At 35.5% G+C, this 26618-nt stretch overlaps 1 protein-coding gene across 17 annotated transcripts in view; it reads left to right on the top strand.

Annotated features, from left to right (window-relative positions):
• PLEKHA1 (pleckstrin homology domain containing A1) overlaps positions 1-26618 on the top strand; it is a 57586-nt gene that overhangs the window by 14886 nt on the left and 16082 nt on the right. For 11 of the 17 annotated variants that reach the window (XM_058435939.1, XM_058435935.1, XM_032176061.2 and 8 more), the window contains exons 2-7: positions 3308-3468; positions 8037-8093; positions 10475-10520; positions 16697-16794; positions 22994-23119; positions 25919-26062. In XM_058435939.1, coding sequence (XP_058291922.1) covers positions 3328-3468; positions 8037-8093; positions 10475-10520; positions 16697-16794; positions 22994-23119; positions 25919-26062 — 612 coding nt within the window. In that variant the 5' untranslated portion in view covers positions 3308-3327. Of the gene's footprint in view, positions 1-3307; positions 3469-8036; positions 8094-10474; positions 10521-11233; positions 11319-16696; positions 16795-22993; positions 23120-25918; positions 26063-26618 lie in introns of those variants that run through there. The other 6 variants (XM_058435940.1, XM_058435944.1, XM_058435942.1 and 3 more) reach the window with 3 other exon arrangements.

The raw sequence follows: 26618 nt of genomic DNA, 5'->3' as shown, positions 1-26618 counted from the left end.
AACTTCAAGTCAGCAGCTGCGTTAGCCCCTAACAGGAGTCAGCTTGTCCTTTGAAGCTTTGAATCAGGCATTGACTTCTCTAGAGCTGTGAAAGTCCTAGATGGCATCTTCCAGTAGAAGACTTTCACACACATTCAAAATCTCTTTAGTGTAGCCACCTCCTTGATCTCAGCTAGATCTTCCTGGATAACTTGTGGAAGCTTCTATATCAGCACTTGCTGCTTCACCTTGCACTTTTATGTTATAGAGATGGCTTCTTTCTTTAAAAGTCATGAACCAACAACCTCTGCTGGCTTCCAGCTTTCTTCCTGCAGCTTCTCACCTCTCTCAGCCTTCAAATAACTGAAGAAAGCCTTTCTTTGGGTTAGGCTTTGACTTAAGGGGAATACTGTAGCTAATTTGATGTTCTGTCGAGACCAGTAAAGCTTTCTTCATATCAGCAATAAAGCTGTTTCACTTACTATTCTTGTGTTCACTGAAGTAGCACTTTTAATTTCCTTCAGGAACTTTACCTTTGTATTCATAACTTGGCTGTTTGGTGCAAGAAATCTCACTTTTGGTCTGTCTCAGCTTTTGATATGCTTCACTTACTAAGCTTAGACATTTCTGGCTTTTGGTTTAAAGCGAGACACTTGGCTGGGCATGGTGGCTCATGCCTGTAATCCCAGGACTTTGAGAGGCCGAGGCAAGAGGATTGCTTGAGGCCAGGAGCTCAAGACTAGCCTGGGCAACATAGTGAGATCTGTCTTTACAAAAAATAAAAAAGTTAGCTGGGTGTGGTGGTACATGCATGTAGTCCTCCCACCTATTCGGGAGGCTGAGGCAGGAGGATTTCTTGAGCCCAGTAGTTTGAGGCTGCAGGGTTGCCACAAACCTTTAATTTGTAAAAACCCCAATATCTGTGAAGTGCAGTAAAGTGAAGCACAGTAAAACGAGGTGTGTGTGTACCTAGGAGTAGAATTGCTGGGTCATATGGTAATTCTATGTTTAACTCTTGAAGAGCTGCCAAACTGTTTTACTCAGCTGTTGTACCATTTTACATTCCCACCAGCAATGTGGGAGGGTTCCAATTTCTCCATGTCCTTGCCAACACTTGTTATTTTCCTCTCTTTTAATTATAGCCATCCTAGTGGGTGTGAAGTTTTATCTCATTGTGGTTTTTATTTGGATTTCCCTAATGACTAATGATATTGAGCATCTTTTAATGTTCTCGTTGACCATTTGTTTATCTTCTTTGGATAAATGTCTCTTCAAGTCATTTGCCCATTTTAAACTTGGACTAAAGTTTTTGAGTTCTGAAAGTTACTTATATATTCTGGATACTAGACCCTTGTCAGATATATAGTTTGCAGATATTTTCTTTCCTCCTATAGATTTTCTTTTGACTTTCTTGAAGTCGTTTGATGCAAAAAGAGTTTTAAAATTTGATGAAGTCCAATATATCTTATTTTTGTTGTTGCTCATGCTTTTGGTATTATATCTAAGAATTCATTGCCAATTCCAAAGTAAGATTTACCCTATATTTTCTTCTGAAAGTTTTCTAGTTTTAGCTCTTAAATTGTTAATCCATTTTGAGTTAATTTTTATATATGGTGTGAGGTAGGGGGTCCAGCTTCATTCTGTTATATGTGGATATCCAGTTGTATCAGCACCATTTGTTGAAGAGGCTTTTTCCCCCCACATTGAATGGTATTAGCACCCTTGTTGAAATCAGTTGACTATAGATGTATAGGTTTATTTCTGTGCTCTTAATTCTTTTCCACTGATCTATGTCTATTCTCATGGCAAGTTGATAGCTTTTACCTGTGGTATATGGTAGTATATAGAGTATTGATTTTTCAAGCTTTGATTACATTGTAAACTTTCTTTTTTTTTTACAAACTTATGGTAAATTTATTAAAGAAATTATTTCCTTTAAAGTGTCAGATTTATAAGAACAATAACAACAACAACACACAAACTTATTGGATGGTTTTATTTAAAACTTTTTGGTGTATTTATCATTTCTCTGACTGCATATGGAATAGTGATACAGATACATAGTATATCAGTGTGCATTGTAATTGAATTTTCACTGTAAGTTAAATTTACCCTGGGCCTCTAAATAAAGAACTAGTTATGTAAATTCATCCTGCCAAAAGATGTGATGGTGCCAGCTATGGAAGTACCAGAATAGTAACAGCTGTCTGGTGCAGATTTGGGCTAAGCATCACATCAAGAAGGAATCACGTGTCTGTAGTCTCTAGAGAAACAGTGCTTGGCACTAACAGTTTTTTAACTTTAATAAGTACAACAAAAGTTGCAGTACTTTAGGACCAGAATATGATATACCTTTTAAGTCTATTTTAATCTATAATGTTTCTCTTTCTCTTTTTTTTCTTGTAATAATTTACTTGCTAAAGAAACTTTTTTTTTCCTTTCTTACAGTCTGGCTCTTGCTGATTGAATTCCTTTGGTGCAGTTTAGCATGTTCCTCTGTGTTCTGCATCTTCTGTAGATTGGTATTTGTATATAGAGGGGATCTAAAAAACATTTTTTCTTGTTGCTTTATGTTCACATGATAGGTGATGTTTGTGTCTTCCACCAGGAGGCACATCATACCTGCTTATCTCTCTTTCCAGTACATTAACTAGTTTATTTTGATTCACTTTTAACAATTCAAGGGTTTTTTAGAGAGGATGGTGTAGAGTATCAGATGAGAGCTGTAGAGTGCAGTAATCTGGATTCAGGCTTTGACTCTTGGCCTACTAGTTTTGGAATTTTGGAAAATCACTTTCCCTCTGTGTTAAGTTCCTTATCTGCTGGGGATGATTATGCCCACTCCTAGGGTTGTTTAGAAGATTAAAAGAGTTAACATATGGAAAAGAACCTTGTACAGAGCCTAGCATGTAGCAAGTGGTCACTAAATGTTAACTGTTGTTGTTGTTTTGTGAATTTAAAAATATTCTAAAATAATCTAAAGGATAGATTATCTTGATTTGTAAGTGAGGAAATTAAAATTTGGATAACTATTGTTTTTGGCTCACTTGGGGTTTTTTTAGGGAAAAAGTAAGTAAATTATTCAGCTGAGGTGAGTAGCTCTCTGTTGTCCCCATCACAGTGAATAAATAGTTACATTTAGTAACCACTCTTCATAAACTTAATTTCAAAAGTAATTTTTGTAAATGCCTCAGATGTTGGTGTGTGTTCATTTTAATTGGCCTTACCTAATGTTGGCAAGTTGCCCCCTCATTGAACAGATTTGCAGTCCATGAGAAATACTTTCCTGTTTCATAGGGAGCTTACTGTTAATATTTTTATTTTACAGTGTAATGTTCAAGCTCAGAAATGCCTTATGTGGATCGTCAGAATCGCATTTGTGGTTTTCTAGACATTGAAGAAAATGAAAACAGTGGGAAATTTCTTCGAAGGTACTTCATACTGGATACCAGAGAAGATAGTTTCGTGTGGTACATGGATAATCCACAGGTTCGTAAAATCCCAAGGATTATCTTTTAAAAGCATAGAAAGTTGTATTTAAGTATTTAACATACTATACAGGCTTTATAATTTGTCTTCTTAAGCAGTATATTTTTAGATTTGTTTCTACTGGCTGTCCTCTCTGCCCTGCACCCCTGACCTCTACTGTCTTGTTTGAATTTCAGAAGGTGAAACTAAGTTTATTTGATAAAAACTAATGCTTTTGTATATATTTTTCCCTCAAGAGAGAAATACTCTCTCTGGTGGAAGATTAGGTTTTAGAAAATTAGATCTTGAGTCACAGAAAAAAATAACAATTGAAGCTGTCCCCAAAATAAGAAATACTTTTTTTGTAACATGTATTTCAAAAAACAGCTAAAATAAAGACCAGGGATAGATGATTTTCTTGCATTAAGGAGGCTTAATACCAGGGTCCCTTTAGTGATGTTAAATTTAGGTTTAAGATGCTGTATCTAGGATAGAGACTATTATTTTTAAATAAATAAATGACTTAACCACATGATACTCTTGCACATATGTAGTCCTTTTATTTTGTAGTGTCAGATTTGAGTCAGTCATTGTAATGCCATCCATGAACTGAAATGCAGTTTGATTTTATTGTTGCCTTGCAAAACATAGGGGTAAATGTTATAATTTAAAAAATTGGAATCCCAGCCTTAAGATCTGTAAGAGGCCTGAGATTAGATATCATCTGTGAAGTAGTTTTAAACTTTCAACTTTCTCTACTTTGTTTTTTTTTTTTGAGATGGAGTCTCACTCTCTCACCCAGGCTGGAATGCAGCGGTACGATTTTGACTCACTGCAGCCTCTGCCTCCTGGGTTCAAGTGATTCTCATGCCTCAGCCTCCCGAGTAGCTGGGACTACAGGGGTGTGCCACCACACCTGGCTAATTTTTTGTATTTTTAGTAGAGACAGGGTTTTGCCGTCTTGGCCAGGCTGGTCTTGAACTCCTGACTTCAGGTGATCCTCCAGCCTCAGCCTCTCAAAGTGCTGAGATTACAGGCATGAGCCACCGTGCCCGGCCTTTTGGAACTTTTTATCTTCAAATAAAAATTGGTATAAAAGTTAAAAATGGGGTCGTATGTTGCAACGAAGTATGCGCAAAGCAAGGGATGAATCTCTAGCAGACTTATAAACTGATTTTTGTCCAGTAGGCTTCTCGTGTGGGTGAGGAATGGAAGGTCTAGGGAAGAGCAGAGACTTACACAAGGTTCGGTTCTGTTTCACAGAGCAGGAACTAGGTCTCCTGATAAGTAGTCTAGTATTCTTCACTATATACTGATTTTAGATTAGACAAGATATGTATGTGTCTATACTAGATACTAATGTGTGTATGTTTATTTATGTAGAATTTGAGTTGTAAGGGACCTCTCCTCACCCATATGAGCCATTGCACAGTTCTGCCTATTTTCTCTCCCTTATTTTTCTCTCTCTTCACAAGGTCTGGTTGACATATGTATGGTTTCTCCTGAATTTTACTTGAAACTCCTTGATTATTTTTCTGTGTTCCTACATAATAGATTCTTCTTGTCATTCTTCCTTTATCAGTACTACCCATTTAACAGAGCTAAAAGGAGTTAAGTACAAAACAGAATATATTTATTACCCTGAATAAAACTTGAACTTGGAATTCAGAAGAAAGTTATACAGCTAGTAGAAGGAGTTGAAGTCTTCATGGAAGTGGTAACATTTGAAATTGACTTAGAAGTTTGGATATAATATTGGCTAAGAGATGGAAAAGTTGAGTATTCCAGTGCTCAAAGAATAGTGTGGGCAGAGATCAAAGCAAGAGAGCCTGTGGCATGTTTGGAGACTAGATCACTTTGGCTATAGCACTCAGCTAGGTCTTGTCCACATGAACTTTTAAAAGCCAGATCTCTATGTTAGAATTAATGCATTGGCTTTTCTGGACACAGTGCCAATTTTTTTTTTAAGTACAGAATTTAAATATTTTTTAGTTTGTTTTTATTAATTTTATATCTTCTTTCCAACTTAGGAAATCTTGATTCTTCCAGCCAGTGTATTAGCCATTAGTACCAACTTGGTGTCACTTTTAAACATAATAATCAAGACATATCTACTCTTGAAAACTTTAGTAAAATGTCTTGCTAAGATTATTATATTATTTTCTTTCTTTATCAAGGTTATTATGTTCAGTATAACCATGTTATTGCATCTTGACATAAGCAATTATATTGAACCATATGAAATTGCTAATATACAGCCATTTTGAATTACTAAAAAAATGGCAATTTCATATGGTTCAATCTAGTTGCTTATGTCAAAGTATAGCATGGTTATACTGATCATAATAACCTTGGTAAAGAAAGAAAATTAGTTTGATTCCTCTATTATTAGGAAGCCACTTCTTCCCCTGACCACTGCTTCCTTTACCACTAACCATGGGTTTAAAAATTCATCCTAGTGTTTATTAGGGATCACCTTGGGGCTTCCTGTGTTTTGTCCAGGAGGTTGGTAATCATGGAGAATGAAATAATTAAGTTGCTGTACGAGGGAGTGCATTTGAAGAGATTCGAAAAAGTATTTGGCAAAATGAGTTTAGGAACTCATAATCAACAAATGGCCTATTTCCCTTTTTTTCTTAAATGTTCTATTAGTTTGTTATTTCTTGTTCATTGTCAAGTAACAAATTTTCAATCTCATTTTTTTTCCAGTCGAACCCGATGGTAATCATACTAGTCCATAGAAACTGCGTATTTTGAATATTGTTTTTCTCTCAGCTACTTACATTTCCCTGTAGTGTACTACTATTACTGTGACACTTTATGTCATGCTTTGGTTTCTCATTTGTCTTCCTTCCACAAAGGCTTAGAGCTCTATTCAGCAGTTAAAATAATAGGCTCATGAAAAACTGAAAAGAAATAAATTATTACCCTTGAATGGAAGGGTAACAGTTTTTGAAAAAAAATCACTTTGGTAGTACTTAGAGATTCTTGAAGACATATTTACATTTCTTTTCCTTATTTAAAGTTAAAAACCAAAAACCCATAAATCTAAAATGTTATACATAAGAATACAAATAGCTTTTTAATGTTATACATTAATGAATTATAATTTTATTTTATATGCATATTTACTATTTATGATTTATATCTGGAAGCTTGTACATAGTATATAGTTTAAAGCAGAACATAATTAATGGAATTTTGCAATATATAGGTGTGAAAGTTTTTAAAAGATCTGTCCCTGTCAACAATAAGCAGTTCATATTTGGGACTCTTAAGTCTTTGAAATGTCTAGGCTTCCAGTTACCTCCTAATCATTCATTAGAACAAGCCCATAGATTTTTTTTATTTTTAAGTACATTATTCTAAAGTCAGTTGAAAAGTTGATCCTGTCTTATCTGCAGCAGAAATAATTTTCAAAATCAACTAAAACTAATGTTTTCATTTTTACTTCCGAAATCTTCTATCAGTCTTTTATCAGTCTTCTATAATATAAATGAAATTTATATTCTTTGTTTCTTTTCTCCAGATTCTTTTGTCTGGTTTTCCTACCTCTATCTTCCTACTCTATAATCCATTCAGTTTATTATAAGATATATTATTTAAAAAAGCATAATTTTGATTCCAGATCTGCTCATAAGCCTTCGTTGGCCTCAAATTCTCTACAATATAAATTCTTTGCTACTTTGTTTTTTATTTAGGTCCTCTATGATTAGGTTCTCAGTTCAAGTTTTCAGACCACCATTTTGTACTACAATCTTATAGGACACTGCATTGCAGCCCAACACAGCCCCTCTCTCTTTCTAGTACAGAGCTGTGCATCTTCAGTTGTTTGCCATGGTTTGTCTGTTTTCTCTGCTTGGAATATTCTCCCCTGCTTTTTGTGTTTCAAAATTTTCCTTAACCTCCAGCCTAAATGTTGTTCATCACTTCAGTCTTTCTGGATAGCTTCAACCAGAGATGATTCTCCCTTTAGCTCTTTTGATGCAAACCACATCTGAAACTTAAGGGAAGAATGAAAATACTGTGTGTGAAAGTGCCTACATTCCCTGCATATGATAAAGAGAAGCAAACTTTTTTTTTTGGAAAAAAAAGTATCAATGTAGATTAATATGGTATAACAAACAGTAAACCATTTAAATGGGAAATGCAGTCCATTTTTGTCAAGAGATACTTGATAAAGAAATTTTAATAGAACAAAGTAATATGTATAGTCTTTTTAAGTATCTTACAATTATATTTGTTTTCTGCCTCTAAGTATTTCCCCCTTGCTTTCAGGAACAAAATCTGATCTTGTTTATGGCTTTTTAAACTCATGAGAAAGAGTATTAGTTTAGCTCCAGTGATAAAAATAGCCTTTTAGTCATAGAATGCATGATGATGGAACAGAGTAGGATTCAGTTTTGTTATCCAAGCGATGGACTTGATTTCAGACCTAGTAAAAACTTGAACAGAAGAAAAGCTCATTTGTAAAATGTGATATTAAAAAATCGAGTTTTTTAACTTTTCGGAAGTATATGTGGAACATTATATTATAAAATGAATTCATAATATTGGATATTAATTATATATTAATACTTTGTTTCTAGAACCTACCTTCTGGATCATCACGTGTTGGAGCCATTAAGCTTACCTACATTTCAAAGGTAGTCTTTATACATTGTCTTATATTCATGTGTGAATTAAAATCCCTGTGAATGAGAGTATGAATAGAAGCAGCAGTTTCCTTTCCATGTCCTTTAACAGTGATGTTCAGATTCCTATCATGCTGAAATGGTACCTGATTACTATGTTTAGGAAATTCTTTAAATTGATACAATTATGAAGAATATGATTTTAACTTACAGGATGTGGCAAATTGCAAAAGTTAACATAAACTTTTATGATCAGGTATACGAACATCAGAAAGGGAGAAATCAGTGAAACAAATTCTATCTTGAGAAGGTCTGGAGATTTTTCTAAGACTCTATTATGTTTATGTAGACTGTTTCCAACTTTTAAATCCCATTGTCTTTGATACTTTGTTTCTTAATGTTTTATTTTGAGGAAAATATGGACCATTTTCATGTTGAAAGGATGATTTTTTTCCCCCTCTTTTCACTTTGTCTCTTTTCATTTCTGTTTTCTTCTTTATTTGTTTTTCTGGTAATTTTGCAGTACTATTTTTTATTTTTTAAAATTTTGATTTTGTGTTTGTCAGGTGCATTTTTTTCTTACTTTCTTCTATTAATGTTTAGGGAACTAAGAGATGCTGAGGTGCTAGCCCTATGGGTTTGTGTGTGTGTGTGTGTGTGTGTGTGTGTGTGTGTGTTTGTGTGTGTTTTACATAAAAGTAATAAAAGTTTGTTGATTACTTATATATGAGATGCAAAAGGTAGCAACACAGTATTATTAAATAATATGGACACTATTATGCATATACTGAGATCTATTGGCAAAGGTAGATCACTTCAACAGAAGACCAATTTACAAATGTGCCTCTGTTTAGAAGATAGATGTTATGTAAATAAAATATATTAGTATTACAATAGAGGTATTCATTCTCATTGACCAAAAAGAAAAGAAAAGAACCCTTGGAAAATAAAGATTACACATTTAAAATGAAACATTTTTCTGTTAAAATCATACTATGTAAATTTACATACGACAAATATTGTATGGAAGCTCTTTCTTGAAATCAGTAAAGTAGGTAGGGTGACTGGCCAGCTGCTTTCCTCTCCTCCATTGCTCTTCTTTTAAAATAGAACCTTTTTTCTGTGCAGTTCTGTAACTTTCATCTTGTCCTCCTGCTTCCCGAAGTTTAAATTGTGCAGTTTGTACTCTACTTTGGATGTACCACTTTTTTTCCAAAAAAATTTATTGTTTCAAAAATTTATTTCTGGAACAAACTTTTGTGTGACTCAGAACTGTGAGTTTGTATTTAGGGTCAGTGAGGAACCCCAGACTTAGAATTCCTTTTGAAGGTGCAGAACAGATGCTACAGTTATAAGTTCTATCACTGGACAATAGCATGGCAATAGTTGTGAATGAGCTTCTGGGAGGTACTTTATTTAAAGGGATAGCAGCAACCAAATGCAGCTAGTTGCCTCATCTTCTAAAATGAACCATGAGCTGCATTTAATAAAGTGATCCCATTATCCTAGGGTATTCTCCTATACAAGAGAGGATCCAGTCACATTTTGATCTCCTCATAGCAGATTAATGTCTTAATCTTAATTATTAAGATTAAGATTAATTCAATTAAATGCCTGGATTTGTGGACTTTATTTTTTTTAATTTTTATTTTTTGAGACGAAGTCTCACTGTCTCCCAGGCTGGAGTGCAGTGGCGCGATCTCGGCTCACTGCAAGCTCCGTCCCCTGGGTTCACGCCATTCTCTTGCCTCAGACACCCAAGTAGCTGGGACTACAGGCGCCTGCCACCACGCTCGGCTAATTTTTTTTTGTATTTTTAGTAGAGACGGCGTTTCACCATGTTCGCCAGGATGGTCTTGATCTCCTGACCTCGTGATCCGCCCGCCTTGGCCTCCCAAAGTGCTGGGATTACAGCCGTGAGCCACTGTGCCCGGCCTAGATTTGTGGACTTTAAATACACAGTCTCCCCTTTACTCAGCCCCATTTTTGCTTAAAAATCATAGCTAATTTAGAAATATGTTATTTGGGAAGAATACATAGTTCTTGTAGAATATTCATTGAGGATATTTTGAAAATTATGTTAAACTAAAAATACTTGTGTGTATGACATAAAGCCTAATGGTTTACTTTCAGCTTCTCTCTGACATTTCTTTGAAGAGGAAACAAGTTGTTCAAAGAAAATATGGAAGTATTATTTGTTACCTCTTACAGTTGGGAACTGCATCCTATGTATTTAATTTGCCGTTCTTTTTCAGTTGTCTTTAATTTTAAGTCTGTTTACTAAATCTGTATGATTATTGGGGAATCATACATGTGGAAGTTTACATAGTATATAAGGTTGGTTTTAGGATTATATGAAGAAGTGAGGAACCCATCTCTATTTTTCTTTTTAGGTTAGCGATGCTACTAAGCTAAGGCCAAAGGCAGAGTTCTGTTTTGGTAAGTAGCCATGTTACATGTATTTTAAATAGACTGATATAATTGTATCATATTGTAAAAGAAAACTGTTGCAGAAAACCACACAAAACCTGTGGCTTAATGAATTATTCTAAAGTGAATTCCCTTGTAACTGCCATACAGATAAGGAAATAACAGTTTGCACCCCCTCTCCCCTAACCCTGAAGCCTCTTTCCTGCGTGCCGTCGTAGTTGGAACCACCTCCTTCTACCCGTATGTAACTGTTATTTTGGCGTTTATAATGATCACCTGCAGTGAGATTTCAGGGAATTTTAAACTTTCTACGTCATGTTATTCTATATTAAACATATAAATAATTAAAAGGATTTGGTCTTTAGCTTTTGGGTAGTGAGAAATGCTCAGTTTGTGGTAGGAGTAGTTGAGGGTATTGGATAAACTTATTCAGCAAATGTTTAGTATATGCCAGGCACTGTGCTTGGCACTGGAGCTGTAAGATGAATAAGAAGCAGTTGCTGCCCTTAAGGCTGGTTGGCTCATAAATAAAAAATACCAGGCAATTAATATTGCAGTTGTCACAACCTGTAGATAAAGGGATATGCAGTCTATTAAAGAAGCACAAAGAATGACCTTCAAATCTTTATTGGGGAGCTCAGGAGTCGGGGAGCCTCACTGGAGGAGGAGATGCTTACACTGGTGGCCAACTAACCTCCTGCTTATATCCTTTACCACTGCAGAGAAAAGGCAGAAGGACTACATGCACAGAGGCTTGTGGGGAGAAGAGCATGGTGTCTCTGGAGCTGAATACTCTGAAGCTACAGGGTATGATAAGTGGCTAGAGAGTAAAAAGGCAGGCAGAAGCCAGGGTGCTGTGTTTTGATGAGCAATAGGTTTTATTACTTTGAACAAAGGAGAAGAAAAAGAGAGCATCTGGAAAGCAGACATAAGGTGAAGGAGGGTTTTTTTTTTTTTTTTTTTTTGTATGCATAGGAAAGTTTTGATGTAGGTAGACTGGGTAAGTGGCTTTTGAACTACTGTACTTATGTAAGGTCCTGAGTTAGGGTGGTGGCAATAGGAGAAGAAGGAAGGGTGAAAAGAAGGAAAAGTGCAGGGGCTTGGTGGATATGGGGGAATTGGAGGAAAGAGAGAGGTAGCAGGGAAGTTTGCTTCAAGTAAAGAAATGAGAAGTCAGGGAGAGCTGGTTACATAGGGTAAAATGTTTGCTATGGAGTTGAAATGGTGGGGAACTTCCAAATGGAAATGTTCTGTTGACAGTAATCGAAGACTGGATGGAGCTTTAGGGTCAAGAATGGAGAAATTTGGAGTCTGTTGAAAACTGGATGGTAGTCGAAGCTAGGAGAATTGATACCCTCTCAGAGAGTATGTTAGTGGACATTAGTGACTGAAGGAACAAATATTTGGAGTGGCCAACTAACATCAAAAGAGACTTTCACATTAAAGTGAGAGATACTTTTGGGAGTAGAATTGAAGTTCTTTGCTCTCTTTTGCTTGAAAAGGGCAGATTTCTTTAGGCAGTAGTTAGGAATAGCATCTTGATATGAGCAAGATGAAACGTGGCTGTCAAGGGAATCCTCTAAAATGCTTTTATCTCACTATGAAGCTATTTTTAAAAGTTACATGTTTATTACTAATTATAATTTTGGTTATGAAACAGGAAAATGCCTCAGAGCCTTGTAAATGAATGGATATTACAAGTCAAATAACTGAGAACTTTGTATTTTAGAATGTATAATGCACATACTTTTGACAACCCTTTTTTTCTAAAATCTCAAACTTACAGAAATAGTAACATACAGTAATAGACTTGACATTCATAGTTATTGGAGTATTTAGAATGGGTGATTTTAGTTGGAATCAAAAACTAAGATTAGTTGTTCATTGGTCAGGCAATAGTTTATTAGTCCTCTACTGCTAGTGGGAGTAAAGATTCATGAAATGCTTACCTTCAGAGAGAGAAGCACTGACTTCTAAAATAGAACCACAACTTTCATTCAAAGTGGCAACATATCTTCTCTCAGATTGTCTCAAACCAGTGAGAACAAGAAACACGCAAGCCATTTTTGATGGAGGGAGCAGAGTATCTGTAACCCTCAGTGTATAAAGTTGGAAAGTAGATAGAGGAATCGTAGATAATTTAGCAGAGTGGAGGAAGAGGCCAATGAAAAGCTCACCATTTAAGTGTTCTGCCCCCATCCCAACTCTAGATAGGCTTAGGTATAGGAGATACATTTTCCAGGGAAGCAACAGTGAGGAAGGACCAAAAACAGGGACTTTGTTTGGATATCTATATCAGAAACAACCTCTGTTCCCTACCTCCATCAAGCTCGATCAGGCAGACACCCTTCCTCTGTCCCAGCAGGTAATGGGATGTGTGGTGTATCCAGAAATAGAATCAGTGAGGCTATATATTTAGGGGCACTAGTCCCAGAGAACGAAAGGAATGAGGCATGAAACTGAAAATAGGAAGATTAAATGAAAGTGTGCACAATGAGTGCAACCCCAGTCCCAGAGCATTGGGCAGCCACGTTTAGGTGAGTAAGATCTGAATACCCTAGAGAAAAGATCCATAGATACTGACTGACATCTGGGCATTTCTACTAGAAGAGCTTGCCATAGTTGACTAGTGAGGTCCACAATCAACAGCCCTACAACAACCCAAGAGAACTTTTCATCACTCTTTTTAGCACTTTCTTTTAAAATATGAATAGACATCCCAGGATTACTGAACATTTGACAAGAGCAGATTATCAAACAGGAGAAGGAACATGAGACAATGCAAAACTTGGAAGAAAAAGTCAAAGAAATCTGGAAGTAAAACAAAGGTAAAGATAGATAATGGAAAAGAGATAAAAACCATCAAGAAGTCCAACATCTGATAGAGACTGAGAGGACAGAGGAGAGTACAGAATAGAGAAAACAGAGTGGGGAAAATTGACAAAGAATATGATAAAATACCTTAGAACCTCTTGATCCAAAACCATATATTCATAACCAGTTGATCTCAGGTTGTGAGATGATTTTTGTTTGCAGTTAGGCTAATGTTTATGCTTCAAGTTTTATCCATTTTATGTATTCATTCTAATCATAAAGATTTGAAATTACTTAAGTGGAAAAGGTAGGAAGGATACAAGCTTCTAGGGATGCATTTATTATTCACAATGAAACCCTTGCTTTAGGGTTTTTATGGCGACTTAGCAGTGTCATTTTTTTTGTTGTTGTTGTTCAAAGATTTTCTTTCTTTCCTTTTCTCCCCTCACCACCAATATTGTTAATACACCACATTTCAGTAACTTGCTTTCCCTTTATTTTTTTCTTTTGCGATGGAGCCTCACTCTGTCCCCCAGGCCGGAATGCAGTGGTGTAATCTTGGCTCACTGCAACCTCCACCTCCTGGGTTCAAGCGACTCTCCTGCCTTCGCCTCCCGAGTAGCTGGGATTACAGGTGCCCACCACCACGCCTGGCTAATTTTTGTGTTTTGAGTAGAGACAGGGTTTCACCATGTTGGCCAGGCTTGTCTCGAACCCCTGACCTCAAGTGATTGGCCTGCCTTGGCCTCCCAAAGTGCTGGGATTACAGGCGTGAGCCACTGTGCCCTGCTTTACATTTTTTATAGTGCTTCCTTACTCCTTAGAAATCTCCAGACAATGGCAGTGAAGAATATTCTGTACCAAGCACTGTGTTAGTTTCATTACATATATGATCGTCACCTCTTAAGGAAGTGGAAGGAGTGGCATTTCCCTTTCACAGATGAGGAGTATTGGGCTCAGAGAAATTAAATAATGTTTAAAAGATGATACTTCTTGTAAGTGCATAGGCTAGTCAGGTTGGACTGATTCCAGGCTGATTTTTTTTTCTAGATCATACCTATATATCTACATCTTGCCATGAAGTAATTCTTAAAGTACATGAGATTTTATTCAGATTGCAAGGTATACTAGGGATCTTTTTTAGATATATATTTGCATCTCTTCCCTTAGAAGAGATCCTTATATAAATATTTATTCAAAAGTATATGTATGAAGCATTTACTGTGTACCAAGTGTAGTATATTAATGAGTGCATAGATTTTTAAACTCTTCAGATGTTCTGGGCAGATGCCCAAAATAACATTGAGGGGAAGAAGCCATTATGAATGAGGAGAGCTCTGCTTCAGCCTAAGCTGAAAAAAGATTATAAAAGGAAGCCTTACCGATGGCTAGAAATTAAAAACAAAAGGTATTTATTGATAGATATAGCATCCTAGTGAATTACGGATTTATCTTAATATATATTTATGGCAGTTACAACTTTTCCAGTCTCTAGAAAGATGTACAAGAACAGATTTCCAGTGTGTTAAATTTCTTTTAGGGTTATAGACTGGTTGTTTTGTAGCGCTTTGCAAGATAGGCTTTGACTTCCTTTCTGAGACCTTCATCTCAATTCAAGGAAGCTGTAGTTCAGAGTGTTTTGGTCTCAGTCCCAATTTCAAAATCTTGTGTGTTTTCCTTGAAAGTTTGCATTTCCCCTTCTCTTAGTCACATTCAACTGTGTGCTAGTATATCTTTTAAAATTTTGGTGGAGACGTTTGGAAGTTATTTTTATATTTGAACAATTGCAACAGTATAACCATTCAGATACTTAGCTCCTAGAATAATATTTATGCTTTTAAAAATAAATGCAGATGGTGTATAATAAATAGCTTTAATTCAAGAGTGGACTATGATAGTTTATAGACAACTGTATGTGCACGTGTGCTTTGCTTGATAAAAGTACCTAGTCCCTAAAGGGGCATATAGAAACTAAATTGCCTAAAAGTTCCAAATGTATTAAGATTCAAAATATAAAGGAAATTCATAAGGTCCAGAAAAATAAATCTTAGGGAGATTTTCTAGATGATACGAAATCTGGATGCATTTATAGAAAAGATTCATAGTATATTTCTGTCTGATCAAAAATACTGTTAAAATAAAACAGACTGGGTAAAGTATTGGTAATAAAGCAGAAAAGATTAATATAGAAGTGGCTATAAATGAATAATGAATTCGGGAGAAATGTGGGTAAAGAAAGTAAACAAAACTCACAAAATAAATGCAGATGGATAATACATTTACAAAACTGATTTATCTCAATAACCAAAGAAATTAAAATTTGAACAAGGTACAATTATTTACCAATTATGTTGTTAAAGAGTATTAGCCAGGAAAACACCACACTAGATATTTCGAACCTAAGGGATTTGTTACGGGGAATTGGTTACCCAAATATTGGAAGGCTGAAAGAACATGAAGGGAATGCTGAAGTAACCCAGGAATTAGATGCATGAAGCAACTACTACTCAAGGGCTAGAGAGACAAAAGGGAAGAGGTAGTAGTAGTATTATAACCTAGGGCAGTGGAGTAGAAGCCACCATGGTGCTATTAGTATCCAAGAGGACTCTGCAAGGCTGGTGTAGGGGGCAGGAAAAGGCCCCTAACAGTAGCTAGTTGTGTGCTGCTGTTGGAGAGAGGTCAACAACAGCAGGAATCAAGGAGAGTCTCCTCTTTCCTTCTCCCCTCTCCCACCTTACAGTCTCTCATCAGTACCTCCCACTGGCAGAGAATGGCCTCAGATGGGGTCTAGGAAATACTGTTTGCAGACTACCAGCCCCAGTACCACAGAGCCTTCGAAAACTAGAAACTAGAGGTATCCACAGGTGCTAACAACCAGTTCTGGTGAGGGGTATTCGATGAAATAAACTGTGTATGTGGTTGGTAGGAATGTGAACGGATTCAACTTTGTGGGAAGATGATTTGGAAATACCTATAAAAAGTTTAAATGTCAATTATCTTTGACCCAACAAATCTATGTCAAGAAATTTATCCCCCAGAAATGCTAGCCAAGTGTGGAGAAATATATGTATATGATGTTTCATTGTGATATTTTATATAATTTCAAAAACCGGAAATAGCCTAAGTGTCTATCATTAGGGGATTGACTAAATGTATTGTAGTGTATCCATTTAATAAACAAAATGGCCATAACAAAATAAGAGTTTTACCTGTGTTATTGTGTGATAAAAGCTGTATTACATGTGGTCTGATATATTTTGTCAAATCCATGAGAGTCACGGTGTTGAACCTAGCAAGGTTTTTCAGCTACTGCAAACATAAATTTAGGGATAATAAGTACATATTTGGTGTGTTTTTTTTTCTGTCAACAGTTATGAATGCAGGAATGAGGAAGTACTTCCTACAAGCCAATGATCAGCAGGACCTAGTGGAATGGATAAATGTGTTAAACAAAGCTATAAAAATTACAGTAAGTATATGTATTTTTTTGAAAAATGTTTGATGTCTGGAATTAATCTTTTCATTTTGAAAATACACCTACCAAATGTTCCCAGCTTACCAACGGGTTTCATACTCAAGCTTTGTTTAAAAGACAGGTGTTCAGAATGTGAATATGTTTTCTTGTACTTGGTGACTATTGGCCCTTTAATCAGCCCATGATTGTCTTTAGCTTATGCACCTAATAAGGAGATATATTACTGCAGATGTTAATCACTTCTTACAACGTTTCTAGGAGAAAATGCGCTTAGCACGTAGAGTTCTACTGGGAGGATATATATTTTTCTTCCAGTATAGTGTAAGAGATTTCCTGTCACCTACCTGGGGAATAGGCACTTCTCTCTTCTAAGCCATGACTGGGATTGGGGTCAGATAGGGAAAGAGTTGAAAACAGGAGCAGGACAAGGGGAGATGAAGGCTGAAAAATGAGGGATAGGGATAGGAATAGTGTCTGAAGGGTTGCGGCAGCCAGAGGGTCCTGCCCACGTGACCCTTGAGAAGTTTGTCTCAGGCTCTAAACTTCTTCCCATGTCCGATTTTTTTCCTTGCGTTCCAGGGCTTGGTACCCTTGCCCTCCTTTCCCATGCTACAATCTTGCTTCTAATGTGTGCTTCTTTTCTTTTTTGGTTTTCTGATGAATATTTATTGATTATTTACACTGTGCCAAATCTTAACACCAAAGGTTTTACTTAAATGAACTGGAAAAGTGAGGCTTAGAAAGATTAATCTACCAGTGTTATAGCTGGTAGATTATGGAGCTGGAAGCCCAGTCCGGTTTGTTGGCTGGAGCCCGAACTCTGAAGTGCAGTGCCTTACTGCTTCTTGAACAAAAACAGCCCTCTCCTTACTCTTTTGTTCCTAAAGCCAAAAACCTTTACTGAGAGAGTTTGCTAGTGATGATGAGCAGCAAGTAGATAGGCTCTATTTTGATTGTACCTTGCCTCACCTTTCCCTTTACACTTTTGTAGAGAAATACATAGGCCTGCCTGGAAAATGTTGGGAAGGAGTTCTTGTGTTGTAAGATTTGTGTCAATTGCATTTTTGTTTTTGTTTTTTTAAATAAAGTGCAGTTATTTACTGACCCTAAGTGACTTATTCTCAAAGAACATGTGCCCTGAAAGTCAGCATATGTTAGTCACTCATTGGTTTCCATCTAAAATGAAGAATTTCATATTTATATCACAACACAATAGAGTCAATATAGTTAAAGCTGTTCTCAGAGTTAAGTCGAATTTTTTTGTTTTGCTCTAGAACAGCTTGTTACCACATGACAGAAAACGCCTACGCACTGCATCTGATCTGTACATGAAGCAGAAGTTATTTTAGGTTTGTGCAGTATCAGGAAAGGAATTTTTTAACCTGATTCAGACATACATATTCTTAAAAGCTTTTAGCTAATCGTTTTAACTCTTCTAATAAATATTCCCTGCTTGAAAAATTTCTTTAGAAAGATAATATCTTGTAACTTTACTAAATTCATGTTTTTCAATTTGCAATAACAAGCAGCACTGGTTTCTTAGTGCTTTAAGAGGAAAAGTAGTGCATAGTCTCAGGCTTTTTACCATTTTGAGGGGTCTTGAATTGCTATGTCTAATTTATCAATGGTATGAAACAGTCTTATACAAATGACACTGGTAAGCTTTTTATCATGAAGGAAAAACAGGTTAGAGATTCTAAGTAGAATTCTAAAAAGACTTCTAAGTAGCTTTTGTGGTCTTGCAATTTTATTTTACATGTTGAAATTTTTATAGTTTTTAAGATAAATTTGTTGGTAAATGATTTTAATGTTTTTATAATTCACATTTGGAAAATATACATATAAGATATAGAAATCCTTATTACTTAATAAAGGATTATAACTGCATTAAAGTGAGTATAGATTTGATAGCACTTATTAAAAATAAACTTTAGATAGATACACATTTAACTCATAGCATAGCAATGAAATAATTTCCTATGCTTTAGTAAGATGCTTTATGTTAATTTTATTCCTTAAAAATATCTTACCAGTTTCATGTGCATTTTATACATTTAAGTATGTTAAAGTGTGGAATCTCTAATTTGTTATGTTTTCCTATGAACATTGCTGATGATTTACATGTAGATTATTTGAAAACTTAAAAATGTACATTTTGATATATGTACTTAATACATAAATCTTTCTATGGGATCACTCTCATTTTGGTCAACTCTGTAATTTAGTGGTCTGCTAAGTACTGTGTGATATATAAATTTAAAAATTTTGGAAATCCAAAAGTAGAGTTTGGAAGGGTGTGGTTTCAAAATAGAGGTCGTTAGAGGGCAATGGGTAAGGGAATGATGATTTTTAAACTATTTCCTAGGTATAATATCTTGCCATTTTAATCCATTATCCTCTAACACTATAGTCTGTGACTTTCCTTACTTAAGTCTAGGTGGGTGCCACTTGAAATTATTTTCCCTTTACAGTTGCTTTTCAACTTATGATGGGGTTACATCCTTATAAACCCATTGTAAGTCAAAAACACAAGTTGAAAATACACTTAATACCCCAACAAACCCACTTGTAAAGTTGAAAAATTGTAAGTTGAACCATTGTAAGCCCCGGACCATCTGTATTACACACGCACAAAAAGGAAAGAGCAGCAATAGGAGAATCAGCCCTGAAGGGGGAGTATCAATGACTGGAGTGAGGAAAGTCAAATTTTAAAGTATGCGTTCCACTGTTCATTTATAGTAATAACAACATAAATACGGTGGGTTCTGTTCCCTTAGTGATTATTAAGGAATGTCTAAGATATACATGGTTTATTCCTGAACAGAGATCCATTATTTTTAAACATGTCTTTTTTAAAATTTAAAAATAAATGTTCGATTTGAATCTAAAAATTAGTCCTTTGAATTTGTGGCAGAAACTCCACAAGTTTGATATATCTTTGATAGAAACTGGAAACAAGTAGATGTAGAATTCTCAGAAAGATTGTAAGACCCAGGAGTTTGTGTCTGCACGTTTTTATCCTCAGTGAATTGAACATTATCACAATTTCATTCTTTTTTTCTTTTCTTTTTTTGAGACAGAGTCTCGCTCTGTTGCCCAGGCTGGAGTACAGTGGTGCTATCCGAGCTCACTGCAGCCTCCGCCACCGGGGTTCAAGTGATTCTTGCGCCTCAGCCTCCTAAGTAGCTGGGATTACAGGTGCGTGCCACCAAACCCAGCTAATTTTTGTATTTTTAGTAGAGACTGGGTTTTGCCATGTTGTCCAGGTTGGTTTTAAAACTCCTGGCCTCAAGTGATCTGCCCAGCTCGGCCTCCCAAAGTGCTGGGATTACAGGCGTGAACCACCACGCCTAGCCCAACATTACATTTTCATTCTTGGTGAATAGAATATCAACTTTCCCTTTAACTTTTGAGAAACCTGCAGCGTTTTTATGTATTTCACTCATAAATACTTAATCTGTTTTGTTCATCTTTTTATTCTCTAGTTATTTTTACCTTTTCTTTTCCTACTATTAGAATTTCCTTCTACTAGGATCACATGCAAATGCCTGCCAAGATTACATTCAGATCTCCTACAAAACATGCTGGGATGTAAAAAAGGATAGAAAGCCAAGGAAAGGGAGAAAAGCAGTAGACAAAGAAACCAAGTGGATTCAGTGTCTGACATGTGCCAACTGCTCAGTGAGATCACTTTTCTGATTTTCATTGGACAGTTGGATGGTTTGGGGCAGGGGTGTATCCTGAAAATGTCTATCTTAATGGCTGAATTTAGACTAAGTTTTACAGTGGTACATATTGTTTTTAAAGGAGTTATCCATGTTCATGGGTATTTTGCTTGAACTTTTCTTGTTCTTAGGGAATAAGATGATTACAAGTTAGATAATTTTTATAGTAAAATGCAGTTCTAAGTTAACTGTTAGCATTTGATTTTATTATAAGGACAAATTAGAAGCAGTGAGCTTAACAGCATAAGCAAGGACTTTTAATATACTGTAATTTAAGAAAAATGGAAAAACCAATATAAATTTCACTATTTTTTAGAATGATTTTAAAGGTTTTTCTTAATAATTTCCAGGTCTGACTAAACTTCTTGAGAGAATAACTGCTAGTTTTCTTATGGGTCGGTCACCTCTTAGCAGCATCTCTCTTTTAATCTAGTTGAATAGATTGTTTTCTCTCTGGTTTCAGGTTCTCTTAATGCTGGTTTCTGTTCTCAGTGAGATAACTGGGCCATATTTTCTCTGTCAGAATAATTGAAATATATGATGCTATTCATTAGAAAATATAATGGGCTTCCCTAACAAATTGTTCCAGGGTATACTATCCTAATTTTATTTGACAAGGAAAATTCTCTTCATTATTTTATTGTCTTTAAAAAGCACTCCAAAATGTGCAGGTTCTTAGAAGAATTGAAGAGGTCTCCAGGATTCTCTTCTCTTTCCTGTTTTCTCTGTCTCTTGTTTCTGCGGATGAGGGCATTGTAGTATGAATATGAACCAGAGGCTGGAGGATTGGGCCTGAGGCCTGAGAGAAACCACTTCAAGGGAGGCAGGTGGGGGAGGAAGGGAGAGGGAGTTTTAGAAGTCACTTAAGAGAGAAGTCATTTATTATATCCATAAATTACATTTGTGTGGATTGGGACTTACTGTAGCTCAGCATCCTTTCATATACACATGGACCATGTTTGCTCAATATTTTGCAGAAAGCTGCTTTGCAAATCCTTATCTGCATTGTATACCCTCTTTTCTACAAATCTGGTGGGAGTAGCATCGTATAGAAGAAGAGCACAGGTTTTAGAGCAGTGTTTCTCAAAGTGTGGTTTATGAAACTCCTGCCTCAAAAATGTCTGGTGTTCTTGCTTAAAGTGCAGGTTTTTGGGCTGCACTATAGATAGGTTGAGTCAGAATTTCTGGGTTCGAAGCAGGGGAATCTGAAGTTTTAAATAATGTTCCTGGGTGATACCTTACGCGCTCTGAAGTTTGAGAAACCACACTGCTTTGGAATCACACTAATAAACGGTTTGAGCCTTTGAATACAATGTGAGTGGTGTCCTGTAGTTCTACCAGTACTCTATTAACAGGAATTATCTATGTGACAAGCAAACTATTTAAGTTAAGTGTTTCTATACCACTACTTCAGTGATTGTCTGTAGTATTTGTCATAGTGTTTCTGAAAGACTGCAAGGTTCCAAATGCCCTTTAAATCATTGGAGAAAGACTAAATCATGTTCAACATCATAATTGATGCTGAGCAGATTTTATTACATTTTATTCACAGCCTTAAAAATGTATAATTTAAATATAGACCGTGTGCTAAACAGTCTACAGATAGAAATAATGATTAACTGAGTACCTTATTTACTGAATAGATCACATAAGAAAAGCAAAAATATATGTTAAAAATTTGTGATACCTCTGATTCTTTCATCCACTTTAGTGAGGTGTTAATGTGAGATTCTGCTGTTACCACAGTCATTATTTTCCTGTACTTGTGAACGATTTATCATTGATCCAAGTATTGGAATTCCTTCTTTAAATTTCTAATGAAAAGGTTTGTTTTGAAACTTCTGATTTGTTTTAAGAATTTTGCTATTCTTTTTTCTGCTGACTTTGGATTCATCCATTGAGTCTTTCAACATTTATTGAATACACTATCGTTTTGGTAATAGTCTGTGTCTTGAAGCCAGGAAAGACTGAATATGCCACAATCCCAGAATCATGGGTAGGAATGGAGAAAGGGAAGAAAACAGCAAAGAGCTGTAAGCCAATAGTAAGTGTGCCAATAAACAGGGTCTAGAGCACAGCAGTTGGGCTTGGAAGAGTTACACACACTTGGCTAGAATGTATTATAGTCAGGATGTGAACCTATATTCCCTAATGCCCCTGAGCCTATTCCTTACCTCTTAGGTGGGGGTAGAGCCCCTATGCATAGGGTCGACAGGAGTAGTAAAGGAGAAAAATGTATGTACTAGTACCTGCCCGAGTAAGCACTCATTAAGTGATACCTATATTATAAAACATTATTCTAACAGAAAAATTAGTGTGATAACTTAAGGTGTACATACATGGATTATAATTTTTATATGTATTTGTCAACTGTATACAAACGGATGAATAATTAGAAATTCTGTGAGAAAACGGGTTCACATGTATAATGCCAGTTGCAAAATGATTCATTTTATTTACTATTTCAGGTACCAAAGCAGTCAGACTCACAGCCTAATTCTGATAACCTAAGTCGCCATGGCGAATGTGGGAAAAAGCAAGTGTCTTACAGAACTGATATTGTTGGTGGCGTACCTATCATTACTCCCACTCAGGTAATTAAGTAACTCTTCTATTGTGTGAGGGTCTAATTATTGTATATTGATTTTTATATTATTAAAACTAAGTGCATCTTTGCTTAATTAGTATAATATTCAATTACTATAAAATATTTTTGTTTATTTCAAAAGTATTTATTATAAAAAATTTGGAAATTACATAACATTTAACACTTCTCATGATTTCTCTGAGCCTTTCTTCATTGTACTTTTCACCTCAGAAATGGAGATAGGAGTTGTATATTACATTTTGTAAACAGATTTTTTCACTTCTATCATGAACATTTTCCAAGTTATCAGAAATCCTTTTATATCATTTTTAATGAGTGCATAGTACTTCTTCCATGGATTTACCATAAATTACAAATCTTCTATTGGACAAATAGAGTTCCTTTTCGTTTTTGTTTCTTTTACTTTATAAACAGTGCTATGATGAATATTCTTAAAGGAGAAATTCCTAGAAATAAAATTGCTGACTCAAGAGTTTGCAAGTAGTAATTTTTAAAATCTATTTTTTCTACAATCTGGCCTAAGTGAGCTAAACAGAAGACTGGCATTTTAACTAAATTATATCTCAGAAGTGCTAATATGCTAAATTAAGTCTTTATTTGAGTTTTAGGAAAAATATAAATTTATATACAATTTTTGATGAAATTAAAACTCTTGTCTGAGCTTGAATTTCTTGTTTTGCTATTGAAAAGGATGAATTTATAATGGATATTAAGTTACTAGTAGTTGAGAAACCGAGAATTTTAAAGTAATCAATTGGTATTGCCAAGCTTGGGTATTTTCATTACCAGTGTGCCTTTTGAACTCAAAAGACTTTGACACTTTATAAATCTTTTAAATCAGATTGTATCATTCCCCACATTTTTCAGGTCTTTTGCTATGGGAGAGTGATTAGTGGGATTAGAAATCTTACAACATTAATTAATTAATTAACTATTGAGTGCTTTCTTTATGCTTGGCAAAGGGTATGTTAATGAACAGAAATTCCCTGCTGTCATAGAGCATACATTTTTCACCAAAGTTGGATAAAAAAATAAGCTAGGATTGTATGTTTACTTTTTCCAAAAGTAATGATTTTAAACTATTAACCTGGTTACTATGTGTCTAGATTAAGCTTCTTTCACTGGTATTATGACCTACCTTGACATAAGGGGTGAGACTATTTTCCTGTAGCTGTGTTAAGATACTGTATTAGTTTGTATCTGTGGCTGTTTTAATTTTGTTTAGAGTTAAGATTTTGTTGCATTGTAATTTTGGTATAGATATTTCAGTAGTTTCTAAGATTTTATCGGGGGCATAATTTTATTGCGTCATTTATTTTGTAGTATAGTATTAAAAATTACAAAATAATATATATCTATCATAAAAGGCAAAAATTGGTAAATTGGACCTCATCAAAATAAAAAATACTTGCTCTATGAAAGACCTTCTTAAGAGGATGAAAAGAAAAGCTACAAACTGGGAGGAAGTATTTGCAAACCACATGTCCAACAAAGGACTTTTATCTAGAACATAGAAAGAACTCAGAACCCAACAGTAAAAAGCCCAAGAAATCCAATTAGAAAATTCATGAACAGATAATTTCATCAAAAGATAAAAGATAAACAGATGGTAAGTAAGCACATGAAAAGATGTTCACCATCATTAGCTAGTAGGGAAAAAATACAAATTAAGAGCACAAGAAGAGATCACTGCACACCTATCAGAATGGCTAAAATAAAAGTGACAACACAAATGCTGCCAAGGATGAGGAGAAACATAATCTCTCAGGTGTTGCTGGTGGGAATGAAAATTAGCCACTCTGAAAAACAGTTTAGTGTTTTTGTTTTGTTTTGTTTTTTTAATAATAAAAGTAAGCTTGTGATTACTGTACAACCCAGCATTTGCAGGCCTGGGTGTTTGTCGTAGAGAAAGGGAAAATTACGTTCACATAAAAACTTGTGCATGAATGTTGATAGCAGCTTTTTTCCTAATAGCTAAAAGTGGGAAATAACTCAAATGTCCTTTAATGGGTGAACAGTTAAACAACTGGTCATCCATCCATACCATGGAAATACAGCATTAAAAAGGAATGAACTCTAGATACAAGGAACAGTCTGGACGAATCTCTAGAGAATTATGCTGAGTGAAAAAAGATAATCTCAAAAGATAACCCTCTGTATGCTTCCATTTACATTATATTTTCAAAATGTCAAAATTATAGTCTTGGAGAACAGATTAGTGGTTGCCAGGGGATTTAGGGGTAGGAGCTCTAAAGTTCACAAAGGAGACTTGGGGTGATAACCAATTCTGGGTCTTAAATGTAGTAGTTACACAGATCTACACATGTGATAAAACTGCATAGAACTGTATAGACACACATAGACAAATGAATGTATGTAAAACTGGTGGAATCCGAATAAAGTTTGTGGGTTGTGCCAATGTCCATTTCTTGTTTTTTGATAATGTTATGCAGCTTCCCTTTGAGGGGAAACTATTGAAAGGGTACATGGGACCTGTTGTACTTTTTTTGGGCAGCTTCTGGTGAATCCTTACAATTATTTCAAAATAAAAAGTTAACTCCTTCCCCAAAAAAGAGCACTGGTGGCAGGACTTGTGCAAAACAAGAGGAATGGAAATTTGTGCTTTAATCAGTGACAGGAAAATTAAGAGTAAGTATCTCAGATTAATTAGAAAACTCTTCAAAAATCTGTTTCTAACTAATCTAAGGTGGATTTTAAGATTTTCTACTGGGATAACATGAAATAAAAGTATGCTAAACAAGAAAATTATTTTGCTTCATTTTAGAAAGAAGAAGTAAATGAATGTGGTGAAAGTATTGACAGAAATAATCTGAAACGGTCACAAAGCCATCTTCCTTACTTTACTCCTAAACCACCTCAAGATAGTGCGGTTATCAAAGCTGGATATTGTGTAAAACAAGGAGCAGTGGTGAGTGCTTAACAAAACACATGAAGTAATGAAAAAGGATTACGTTCTGGCAAACTCAAATTAACATGGAAATTGTTTGCTTTATTTTATGAAAGACCCAAAGTGAGAGACCAGCATGCTGAGGAGAGTCAGGAGATAAAATAGGGGATATTCTCTGTTTATAATTCAATGCTGCTATTTGCTTGGTTTGCAGGGGGCCAGGAAAGTTAATGCCCATTGCCACTGACTTTCAGTTTAAATGAGCTTTCCTAACAGTTTAATGTTTTAGAAAGTGTTTCTATTCATCTCTACTCATACTTAGAGTGGGTCAGGGAAAGAGAGCTGTAGTGGGGAGATGGCAGGCCAGCGGCAGGAGAAGGAGTGGGGCATAGGAGGTCTCTTCCTTGATTAGGCATTGGCCTGACCTCCGTGGTAAGCTCTCTGACCTTGGGCTACTTACTTAACCTCTCAGGCCCTCAGTTTCTGTCTTAAGGAATATCATATAAAACCTACCATCTAGGGTTTTGTTTTTGTTTTTTAAGAGATGTAAATAAGAAAGGTGTGTGTCCCTTTGCAC

This window comes from Hylobates moloch, unplaced genomic scaffold, assembly GCF_009828535.3.
Source record: "Hylobates moloch isolate HMO894 unplaced genomic scaffold, HMol_V3 SCAFFOLD_3, whole genome shotgun sequence".
Taxonomy (NCBI): Eukaryota; Metazoa; Chordata; class Mammalia; order Primates; family Hylobatidae; genus Hylobates; species Hylobates moloch.
This window is presented reverse-complemented; position numbering and strand designations above follow the sequence as displayed.